Raw genomic sequence first — 13007 nt, forward strand, 5'->3', positions numbered from 1 at the left:
TGATACCCATATTGCATTTATTTGAAAAGTCGTGTCCGCCATCTTGGATTTAGATATAAGTGCTATATTCGTAATGAGCACCCCAAATACCTCGAAAACGATACCCATATTGCATCTTTTGAAAAATCGTGTTCGCCTTCTTGCTTTTACAAATAAGTGCTATATTCGTAATGAGCACCCCCAAGTATCTCGAAAATGATACCCAACTTGCCATTATTTGAGAAATCGTGCCCGCCATCTGGTATTTAGAAATGCTAAAAGTCGTGTCAGCCATCTTGTATTCAGATGTAAATGCCATTTCCAGAAGGATTACCAATAATCTCAGTACAGAGTACTAAAAAAACCGACCTCAAAAGTACGTGGAATTACGTCTATTTGCTAAATTTTATTGAAATATCCTTAAATTCGCCACTATACAGGATGTGACACTGGAGATAATAAAAATCCGTTCTCACTACTCAAAGTATATTGAGAGAAAAACGCCTTGAATTGGAGAAATAGTAAAATCAACCATTAAAATAATTATTCCTAAGTAAAATTTAGGCGCTATGTATAAAAATGAATCTTCATGCCTGAACAGCCACCCTTAGAGGTGGATGATTTCTTTCCAAATGTAATGGGACCACTATGGAGGTACCCCCTTTCCAACAAAAAAGAACCAAGAAAATCGGTTCACAAATACCGGAGTTATCGCGTAACATACATACAAAAAAAAAACAAAACGTACAGTCGAATTGAAAACCTCCTCCTTTTTTGAAGTCGGTTAAAAATAAATTTTTGAAAATTCTTGGCAACCATCTTGGATTTAGAAATTAATGCCACATTCTCAATAAGCACTCCTAAGCAACTCGGAAACGTCTATAACTCTCGTTGTCGATCGACATCGATCGTATCTGTAGGCTTTTAAGTGACACTTTATACGTACTTATGCGTATTTTGCAAAATGTCTTAACCACATTTGCCACATAAAGTAATTTAATTTTGGTGACATCGACTTTTGCATAAACCATTTTTACTTAATTACTAATCGGAAGTATTAACTTAAAAAAATAACAATGATCGTAATGCTTACTTCATTACAAATCATTTGATATGTAATTGTCGTCCAAAATAATTATTAAAAAAAAAATTATTAATTAATTTAATTAATTTATTATTTAAAAAAAACAATGAAAAGTGTACGAAACTATTTGAAAATCTCCATAAAAAATAACTTCTGAAATATATACGTTTTATAAATTAAATTACTTTTTATTGACAATAATATCGCACTGAGAAAGTCCTCTTTTTGAGTTACAACACTCTTGTAATAGCAATGCGATTTACAAAAACTAAATTAAATATTCATTTGTTATAATATAATTGACACTATATACCTACTGACTTAAAATATTTAATACAATCTACACGTGATGATATTATTATTATTTGATTTATTATAAGAAATTAAATGTAATAAATAGTGTGCTCTCATTGACATTCTAAAGCGCAAAATTATGTAATTGGACGATAAAGCCCGTTCCAACGAGTCGGCTGTCGTGACCGAATTTTAATCACCTCTGTTCACAATTCATACTAATCAGTTGTCGACCACGGTCGAAGGTGGTGTCAATTTTTAACACTGTACGTGAGACTGTGCGCGATAGACGCCGACGAAGTTCTTGTTGTGATGTATTATTATTTAAGAAAAAAACGAATAAAGACAGCTAAGGAAAGAAAATATTGGATGCACTCAATCCTGAGGGTAAAAAACAAGGGGTAGCGGGGAGCGGGTTGTCGGCCCCAACATCCGACAAATGTGAACATCGTCATACGTTCTTAAAGGCGAGCGAGAATGGACACGATTTTTTTGCGGGCGTAGAGAGCTGGCAAAACACCCGACATTTCTTGTCGACGCCGACACAAAATCGGTTTTAGACAAGTGTGATTAACTTCATATAAAATGCTCTACCACTAGAACATCCGATAAAAATCTGGGACCGACAGCCGATAAGTGGGAACGGGCTCTAAGACAACCATGTGGCAATACAATAAATATGAATGTGAACGAAACGCCATAGTATCCTTAAGGCTCAACTCACACTGACGCACAGTCGAAGCGTCACGAGGCGTCATGTTTTTCGCCTATAGCATATTCATCTCTATTTTCCCATCATTAAGGTACAAATTTGTGCCGCGTCGCCACGCGTTACTTGAGCACTGTGAGGCGTCAGACGCCGACCACACTGTTCCGGGCGCACTAAAGCGACTGTCGATGTCGTCACGCGTCGACACGACACTTCCACTCTGGGCCAGTGTGAGTTGAGTCTCAAGAGACGTTCAGTTTCGGAAGTGAAACAGAAAGTGCCAAACTAGCTCAATACACTATACTACGAGGATGTTGAGGAAATGCTAAGAGTTCATATCTGAAACTCCGTCACACACGCACACACTCACTCACATCTAAGTGAGTAGCTTCATCTTTATTCATACGTGACGGAGTCCTTGATTCTTCATTATGAATTGGCGTATTTAGACTCTTGCGCTGACTTCTAGTCATCACACTCTTCAACGGCATCCTGACGTACTAAACGTTTATATTTAATACCGCTTCGTGAGTTTTCTTTGTTGTCAAAGTCCATATGCGACATGACACTGTTGATATTTTCAATTTCTTCGACACCTTCGTATGATGTTTTGGATTTATCGCAACTAGTGAACGATTCGCTCGCTTCGTGATTGGAATCGTTGAAAAACAATTTAATGGATTTCTTTCCTGACTTTGTTTTTGTTGATTTGAGTACGCTCCGACCGGGGGTGGCGTTGACGTTTATGGGTTTCATTTGGGGTGTTTGCTGAGGAATAAACTATTTTACAAGTCCTGTTATATACTAGACCAACTTTCAATAATATAGATGACTTGACGTGTATTTAAATTCAGAATATTTTTTCACAAGTAAACAAACTAATTATACTTGAAATTGTCAATTTGACTAAACACTACTATAAGGCCTACCTCTCAACTGAGTCGGTTCCTGAAGTATCTGCGCGGTGCGGGAGGAGTGACAGTTTACGTTACAGTTATGTCGCACTGCACACGGGATAATTTCAACAAAATTTTTCTGACGATGTTCATAACTAGTTGATTTAAAAAAGTGCCAAATGTCTTGTCCTTTCATTTCAATTATCAATGAAATAGTTTTTTTTTTTGTATTATCGCTTTACATGACAACAATTGACTAATTTGGTAGGCACTTTTTTCAATCAACAAAAAAAATCTTGATGAAATTGTCCCGTGTGCAGCGGGACATTAACTGTATGTAGAGTGACCTGCCACTCCTCCCGTACCGCGCAGCTACCTCAGGCACCGACTCATTTCGGCGGTAGGCCTGTATATACTCATTCGCGAGGCAGATTTCCTTCAGGGGAATAAGTAAGGGGAGTACCTGTACGAACACCCCAGATTGTTCTTTGTAAATATTTATGAAGTATTATTAAGAATAAAAGTAAGATTTGGAAAAGCATCATTTTGGTTTTTAATTTGCAATAACTTGTAAATCGACTGAACACTGCAAATGGAGTAGTTACATTTTTAGTAGCAGTAGAGCTCCTTGTGAAAGAGTTCATCCAGGGACATACTGCCACCTACCTATTTCTGCCGTCAAGCAGTAATTGTCAGCATTACTGTGTTCCGCTTTTGAGGGCTAAGGGTGCCGGTGAAATTACAGGCGCACGGAATTTGTCAACTAATGCCCAGAGCCCCTCGCATCTTTGCGATTGAAAGCTCTGAGTGGCACTGCAACTCTTATGGATAGGCGTGTAGCTTACTACCAGGCGCAAGACATGTTCGTCCCGTCACTTGATATTATAAAAAAAAACATGTACAACGCGACAGTTATATCTGTGGATCTCGACTCTTATTCCTCTTTGTCGACTGTCACCTCACCCTTGCCCACTTAGTACAGCCGCCACAAGCACAAAACGTTAATCGATTTTCTAATCGAAAAGATACCAAATTTTTTCTTAAGGAAATAATTAACCTACTAAATATTGTGCCATTTGTTTATACTAGGCAGTACAAGTAGTAAGTAGAACATGGAAGGGATTGTTGTCTAGCAATAAGGCCGCCTGTTGTTTGTTCTTTTGTGTAATAATGCAAATCTGTATTGTATTTTTACACCGAATATATCCCTCTGTGTTATTTATTGATAGCTCCACAGATACTATGAACCATCTATGAACGGGTTGTAGGTGAAAATCACAAAATTTTAAAAGGTAAAAACTTTATCTGCTAACTAGGGATGGGCATCGATTAATCGGATTAATCGATGTTCTTTTAATCGATGTTATTTGGTTCAATTCATCGGATAATTGATGATTTCATACCGATTTTTGCTAAAAAAAATACGCATCGCCTGGCGGTGGACTTGAAAAACAGGACGCGACGCGACGCTTCGACTCTGCGCCAGTGTGAGTTGAGCCTTAGATTGGCCTTTATTATAATTTGATTTGAAAAATGTGAGTAATTTATTTCATTCTAGTGATGACATTTGAAGACGCCAAACAATTCTTTCAACAATTTTTTCGCTTGTTGTTTGCAATGTTCTTTTTTGTTGTATTTTAATTATCGTTTTCAAAGAAAATAAAGACTTAGTTACTTGGGGTTCATTGTATTCATTTCATTAAAAAAGAAACGCTTTTCGTCGATTAATCGATTTTTGTTAAACCACGATTAATCGGTACATCAATTGTTTTGTAAAAAAAATCGATGTCAATAAACGATGTTTTGTTGGTTAATACCCATTCCTACTGTTAACTTAGCTTAAACCGTAATAAAAAGTATTACCTGTAGAGGCAAGTCGAAGTTCTTGCCGGAGATGGAGGCGCGCAGCATGGCAAAGGTGTTTGTAGGGTTCTGTTAATACCAGATTGATTGTCATCATAATGTAACCATATAGTCGGACGAACATAAGAAATATAAATTTGATTCTCACTGGGGTTCCGAACTACAACAGTCGTTCGAGTGTTTCGTTTGCACTGCTTAATACGATTATTATGCGCTTAATGCTTAATGCGAGAGTGGTGACTGCAGTATATTACTTACTACTAATTATCGCGTCTTTCAGAATGTGAGATCCACAACCCGCATTGGGCCACGATTCGGCGACAGATTAATTCGGTACAGTATAACGTTACTCACATAAATGATTAGAAATAAAAGTGTATAAGGAATTTTCACGATCGGTATTTTTTTCATTTTGCAATTCAAATATATGTATATTGCAGACTTTTTAAGATTATTTCGTCTTTGACGGGATGTCAAATCCCTCTGTTTGCGGAACGCATACGAGAGACCGGCGGCATGGCAGCGACCGGTCTGACCGTGTCTGCTGTACCTTGGAGACGGACTTGCTGGCCTCGCTATCCAGCACGCTCCCGAGCAGGCTGGAGGCGGGCGTTCGCGAAAAGCGCACGGGAGAGTTTACCGTGAAGAAGCCTCTGACGAACGTCTTGTCTTCGTTAGCCTGCGGCTGCGGCTCCGGTTCCTGCCGCTTCAAGGCCTTGCGTTTCGCTGGAACGCAATACGTCCAATGATATTCAGAGCTAATAGGCACAATTGAAATAAAAAAATCCAGTCACAGTAACACAACCAAAATGACTAAAGTATGGTTAACTTTCTATATAAGAGTACAAAGAGACCACTTTCGATCAGGTGGATAATTTGTTTCTTTTTATTGTAATTTTCATCCTTTTAAAGAAGAATTTTCTTATTGTTCAACTTGTCCAAATGATCTACTTTTTCCACATATCCACACGGTCCACTACCCCAATCTGTCAACTCGCCTAAATTTTAATGATGATAAAACTGGCAAAAAAAATATTACATCTTTTTAACTTAACAAAACTTTTGAAAAACTTGAGTCTATTTTCATCAAAATAGGCTTAGACGTTCAATTTCAGAAATGACCAGATTTTATTTAATAGACGATTTCTCTTATTAATTGTATAAGAAATTATACTTTACGTCAAGTCGAAGTCCTTTGTCCACAGCTTGGTGTACCTACACGCGTAATTTATGTAACCCGATCGTGGACTTTTACTTAAAAAAAGATTCTTACCAGCTATTATGTCTTTCAAACTACTCGAAGCGGTCGCTGCGAAGGTCGCAGCGACAGCAGGCTTGCCACGGGCCTTCTTGGTCTGCACCTGCGGCTTCTCCTCGTCCCTGTCACACGAGTGCAGCTCTTCCAACTTCTTGAACCGCATCTTTACATTGTCCACCTGCAATTGGTTATGCTTATTGTTAATTAATAAAGAAACTGGATTATGAAATATTCATTTTAAATATAGGAATTCCATCACGGTTTTAAACTGAAGTATTTTTAAACAAAAATTAATTCGCTGCCATTGATTACGGTACTAAAATGTAGCTTCCGCGCAAGTTTAGATGCCGATTGAACGGATAACTTGCTATTCTGCCACGAAGAGGTCCCGGGACGGGAGAAGTATTTGTACCTACATTAATTTCTCTCGAGAGTTTGGGTGTAATTTGTGGTCGTCTCTATGTGGATCTACGACACCCGCGATACAGGTTTTCCTAGTGCAGTGCTATGAGCGTATGCGTGTTTGCGTTATGTTTATAGAAGCAGTACCTGCTTGAACACCATTTCCCAGAAGCCGTGCAGGTCTGCGGGTGTGACCAGCGCGCAGCCGGGCTGGGGCGACGCGCAGCTTTCCACCAGGGACGCGAACTGCGCCATCTTCGACGACATTAGCAGGCGGGCATGCCCCACGGCGGCTAATATTGCGTCCTGGTAAGGTTCAATGGTTAGATTCACCGGCTATTACCAGTCGTGACATCTGCCTCAACGCAAAAAGCAACCGAGCGAATTAGAAAAAGAGTGTATCAAAATTACCTAAATTAGTCTCTTATTTTCAAAAAGGAAATCTTACTTAATAAAGCATAAATGTTAATGTTTCAGCAATTGGATATATAAGAACAAGCAGGATGTCGAGGCATACGCTACTTAATGTTTCAATGGTTAAAAGACGCGATGTCACCTTAAGGAACGGAAAAAAATAAAATAGTCTAAGGATGTCACACATCGAGTATATAACCAGAAATAGAGACGAAATAAGGGCCATATATTCCTGGTAACATATCAGCAATACAGCTCTTATAAATACCAACTCTCGTTTGCCCTGAAATATAGAGAGGCCAACTATTGATCTGTGTATGCGTCTCCGTATATTCAAAAAAATATTCTGTATTTATTGTAATCAAGATAATATCTCTAACAATCAATGCCGTGCTATTCTATTCGGTGGTGTGGGAAAAACAGCAAAACATCTAATTACAAAAGAAACGGAATCACATTTCATCGGTAATTAAATATTAAATGTGTAATTTTGCAATTATCGTCCATTATAGCAAAGCTCAAGTTAACTGGTCGATTTGAAGTGAAACAGTTGACGACACCCATTGACGACACCCGTCAATTGTTTCGAAACCGGGCTAGCTAATCGGAGCGCAGTTGTCACGATAATGATATGGCAGAATAGTTTTCAAACAAATTGAATGATATTTTGTCTCAATTTCTGATTATATACTCGATGATATCACACTATAACAGTAAAAACTGAAAGATAGTTTTGTTTTCAACCCCTAAAAAGAGATCATATTAAAAAAAATTTAATTTAAAAATTTTCAGACCTGCACAGACTCAGGTAGCACAGTATTTTTGGAAATGGCTTCCCAGGTGTTGCACATCTCAGTGATGTATTTAATCTCAGACGACAGCTGGTGACGAAAATAATTTATATTCTCCATATCACTCGCGTCGGCTTCAAGGAGGCCTGAAAGTGGTCATATGGAGAGAGCTGGAATTGAATTTTAAGACAGAAAAATAATCATAGAACATTTTTTCACATTTAATGTGAAATACGATGTTAGTGCTCTAAGTATTAAATTATGATACCAAGCACCTGGATATACTGTGCATTGAAGCATAAAAAATATGGCTAACTGTTTTTTCCTCTGACGCCTGCCATTTTATTTGTAACAACCATGTAACAACTCATATTAGTTGAAAATGTACGTCACTTTGTCCTCTAATTAGAAATAAACGTGTTATATATTATCTGGTCCAAGACTTGTATAAAATTTTATTAAGGGCTTTAATATTAAGAGAATTAAAAAATGCATTCAGAAATCATTGTTGCTCTTTTTCCTAATCCTTTTAATGAACGTTTAAAAAAGTTGATTAAACATTACCTTCTTGCATTTCCCACTTTGCCGCCTTCCTTACTTTATCCTTTCTTCTGGGTAGGGTAACCCAAGGACTGATCTTCGCAATTTGAATTTGTTCTGGAATCAAATCAATGGGAGAATTCGGAGCCTTATTTTGACCAGTATTCATAGCCCTTTTAATTACTTTTGAAATCTGGATGTCACTTCCAGAAGAACTGCTATGTGGGTTTTTAGTGAAACTGGATGGTTTAGAAGTATTTTTGGTTACCATGTTTATTTCTTGTCTCTCTGCTTGCATGCTTCCAGTCTCAACTAGAGATTTACCTGTATTTTTAAAGTCAGTATTTATCTGTCTAGTTAGAGTCTTTGATGTAGTCTGTTTCGCCGTGGCATTAGGTGCTAAAGGATCAAAAGTGATTGTTGTTTTTTCCTTGTTTTTATTTTTTGTAGGTTGTGATAAAATAGGAAGTTTATCTAAGGTTTTTATGTGTGGTGCTTTAAATGTTGCTCTTTTAGGTGCAAACGATTGAGCTCTACTCTGTTTTGGGCTTTTTGGTTTAGAAATGGTGTTGCATGCTTGAGAACGTGTAACTCTTCCGGAGGTGCTTGGTTTCGGGGGAGGAGGGGGTTCAAACTTCAATGGTGCTCTGACCACGCCAGTTATGAATGGTTTCTTTTTCTGAGAAAGTAGCTGTTTCTTTTTCTCTTCTTTCTCCGCTTTCCATTTCTCCATTTGCAGTCTCTTATGTTCCTTCAGTTTAGTGTCTGAAGTTGCCGGTAATAGGCTCTTGCATCTAGGTAAATCTCTAATGGTATCAAATGCAGTCAGCCTGTTGCTTTTCTTGTTTTTTATGTTCAGCTGCAACCGTTTCTCTGCCTTTAGATAATGGGGAAAAAGAAAATTTAAAAAATTATAGTTACATTACCATCTCAGCAGTAGTGTTGTTCAATGCAAGACCTAGACAAGACTAACCCCAGTTTTGGTCTTATTCTCGCGTCGGTACACCAGTAGGGGTAGCACGATAAGTGAGAGTGTGCCTGTGTGACGTAAAGCATGAGATCTCTGTGCGAGAATAGCAGTATCTCGCAATTTATGTCGCCATCGCGCTGGTCGCGCCCTGTTGTGCTAGCCTTGCTGGTCTTGGTCTTGTATTGCACCCTCAGTCTTGGTCTAGGCCTCGGTCTTGCTGCAAGAGTCTCGGAAGTCTTGCAAGTCTTGCATTTACCTATTTCTACTTATTAGCTATGCAAATGTACGATGGCTGTTATTGTAAACCGCAAGTTATTATAACGTTCGACGATGACCGGTATCGTAAAAAATCATTAATAACAATTCTTAACTAACAAACAACAAACAAACTTTAAACTATGGAAAAGATGAGTGAAATGAGCGTAAAAATTACGCATTTGCACAGAATGAAGTTTAACTAAGTTCAGTTAACGGCATGTCAACATAACCAAAAATGATAAATTTATTCAATTGACATTCACTCGAGTTTGGCTTATCCATTGAAGAAATTTTACATTTTGGAATAAGCTGTTGTCTGTAAGTTAGCAAGGTATGGAGAATAAGTTAAATTTAAATGGCATTGGGTAAAGAGATGTGTGGAGAGCACATGTAAAAATGTGTCATATTTTACAAAATAAGGTAATTTGAGTAATGTTACTTAGTTTTGTTTAGTTTTATGGGCACTATCACTGAGTGAAATATTATTTTGTCTATTTCTTACATCCTGTATAGTTATGTTTATACAATCCAATATAAGAGTACCTATTATAATAATAATAACGCACACTCAACATAGCTTTGCAACACTGGCAACATGTACTTGATAATATTACAAATACAATTAATAATAATAATATAATTTTTTTATTGAATTGATGTTCAATTATTTTTTACGTGAAATTACTCCACTAGTTTGTTATAATTATTGATATAAAGATCGAACACTTAGAAAAATTCCTTCGATCCGGCCATGCGGCAGGGTATTACGTACCCACAGACGTATATCTAGATAGACGCCGCAAGTACAGCAATTTGTAAGAAAACCAAGCGTGTCACATTTTTTGTACCCATTATGACTTCACACGCGTAAACACGCGTATTCCATTCAATTAATCGATTCTAAATATAATAATTTTTGTTCAAGTACTTGTTGATTACAAGTACTTAGTCGTAATATTAATAAGAGTAGAAAAATACTAGAATAAGAAAGTTTAATCCCATATTTTACTTGTTTCTTAAAAATGTTTATTAGTTAAAAAAAATTAAGACTAATTTTTAATCGATCAAATATTAAAATTATTGTCCTTCCAGTAAAATGAGCTTATTATATAACATCCTTTTGTAATAGAAAATCTTATCGATTAACTTAAATTATAAAAACGCACGTCAACATAATATGAACTTGTGACTGCCTTAATTAATTTTACGAGATGGTTTTCTGTTGGTAATTGATGAATGGCAAGACAAATGAAAATGTTACTGCTGATAAAATATGGTAAAATAGTTTATAGGTAGGATAAACTAGACCACCTTCGTCCTCGAAAGCAACGAACTCATACGTATGACCAACTCCAGGTTTTTGGAAAAACAGCGCACTGTTAATTTTTTGCTTTATATATTTTTTGTATTATTCGTACTACATATCCACCTATGTATATAATTATTTACTCACTATATTCGGACATTCGAGGCAACGTGCTGCAAAAACTATCGAAATTACAGATGCTAATGATAATAGATACTACACTAGTAGAAACTACTTACAGATGCTACTGATAATAGATACTACACTAGTACACTACTAGAAACTGAAAAAAAAAACGAAACTTTACTAAACGACATAACAAAAGAGTTCTAGAATATTTTTATAATATTTCTAAGGTCATAATCATTTCGTCCCTTTGTTTTCAAAATCGATCAGGATCGAGAACAGTGTTGCCTAACGTATACATCACTAAATGTTAAATTTGGCCAAAATATGAACAAGCGGCCGTATCACGACCCTGAATGCATTGTACAAAAGTGCGTTCATTCGATATTCATGGCTTATTAATAAAGGATCACATATATGTCGCACCAAGTAAAAGCCACAATGTATTACAAATCATGAGGCATACACTCGGTTGCATATTTGTTTTACAAAACCAAAATAATTGTTTTTAAAATAAATTATGCATCTTCTGATTAGAAAATCACTTGCCCGTGGAAGGAAACGTCCCTGTTTACCCGTTTACCCACAGTTATGGTGCTTTTGCAGTATATAATGGCACAATTGTGCATTTTTTCGCGTTTTCGACTGGTGTTTATCTACGACAACGGTCGAGCACGTTCTGAAGTGTAACAGCAGCAAGTAATTTCATTTACTTTGGGCACGCGAAGTTCGTACACTTGCGGCGTCTATCTAGATATATGTCTGTGTACGTACCCGAGCGTTGTTGTCAAGTTCCCGCGACTGTGATTTTGACATTATCAGGAGATAATGTGTCGTGTCTCTTTAGCTTCAGCTACTCAATACAACAAAACGTTTGAATAACTAATACGAAAATTACACTAAGAGGTGGGTATGTCACAACCGGCCACTTACCGCTGGTTAAACTAAATTAGAAATACAAATACTGCCTGTAAAAGGCCTCCTGGGTTTTTGGAAATATAGTGGGCTCTGCGCTAAGGATTTATGTCAGATCTTGACAATTATTTTATGAAGTTTCTGAAATTTGTTAGCTCAAAAACAAAGCCACTCACCCCACCGGAGACGCTGCTAAACTGCGATGGTTTACTCTTGTAATTGTTCTCGTTACTTCTTACATCAAAGAGATCTGCAAACCATATAACTACACATAGAAATAAACCCCTTGATCATTATTCCAAACCTACGTAGAAAACACATAAATTACACTTACTAAAATTATACTATACCCATTGACTTATAATTATATGTAAGTCAATGACTAATTTCTACCTTACACATAAATTGTATTATATTTCATGTGATTTGTAAAAGGCACAATTAAATAAATGTAAATACTCACCCATGATACCTGAAAAGGAAGTAAATACAAACTAAACAAAACGGTGAGAAATTCGATAAATCGACATACAACTGACGTCGCCAAAGAATACACGAATACCCCCTAAAGGATGGAAAAAAATAAAGGAAGAATACCCACATAATCTTTATAAAAGTAGTAGTAGTAAAATTTTCCGTCCTCCGGGACAGACTAAGGCCTAGTAAGTCTAGCCATACTGCCAAATCTTAGACTTCAATTTTTCTTCAACTTTTCATTTTATTAATGCGAATACAAATCTTCAGTGCGAAATTTAAATTTAAGGCGATATGCCAGATCTTGAGTTAACGTCTTGTGTTTTTGTAGATAGTTTTAGAGTCATTGTCATTTTAGAGTTGCAAGGTAAGTCCGAGTATTTTCTTTAAGTCAGAGCTCTCCAAGAGTGGAGTTAATAAAATCATAATAGGGATGAAATTTTCAGTGCAAGCTAAAATGGCCTGTACTGAAGGCGGGATCGTCTGATATTTTTCCAAAAGCCGGTCTATGAGAAGCAGTCGCTGAATATTGAAAGCAGGGCAGGAAAAGAAAATGTGTTCTAATGTTTGATCTTTTTGAGTCGTGCATTCAGTGCAAATAGGGGAAGTTATTATGCGCATACGATGTAAATGAGCTTTAAATCGACAATGTCCAAATCTCAGTCTATTTATCTAGGTATAAAATTTTCTTTGTAAATAATTGTATGAGACAGTAAACCATGGCTTTC

At 36.8% G+C, this 13007-nt stretch overlaps 1 protein-coding gene across 1 annotated transcript; it reads right to left on the minus strand.

Moving 5' to 3' along the window:
* Positions 1 to 1519: 1519 nt before the first annotated feature.
* On the minus strand, positions 1520 to 12272 carry LOC113225999 (guanylate kinase-associated protein mars-like). The gene is made up of 9 exons (XM_026458502.1): positions 12269 to 12272; positions 11982 to 12055; positions 8255 to 9107; positions 7694 to 7836; positions 6633 to 6791; positions 6099 to 6261; positions 5376 to 5551; positions 4826 to 4894; positions 1520 to 2834 (listed from the first exon to the last, which is right to left on the minus strand). Exons 1-9 carry the CDS (start codon positions 12270 to 12272, stop codon positions 2532 to 2534), a joined length of 1944 nt encoding a protein of 647 aa, XP_026314287.1. The 3' UTR covers positions 1520 to 2531.
* Positions 12273 to 13007: the final 735 nt, after the last annotated feature.

Source organism: Hyposmocoma kahamanoa, unplaced genomic scaffold, assembly GCF_003589595.1.
Source record: "Hyposmocoma kahamanoa isolate Upper Pololo Valley unplaced genomic scaffold, ASM358959v1 100021, whole genome shotgun sequence".
Classification (NCBI taxonomy): Eukaryota; Metazoa; Arthropoda; class Insecta; order Lepidoptera; family Cosmopterigidae; genus Hyposmocoma; species Hyposmocoma kahamanoa.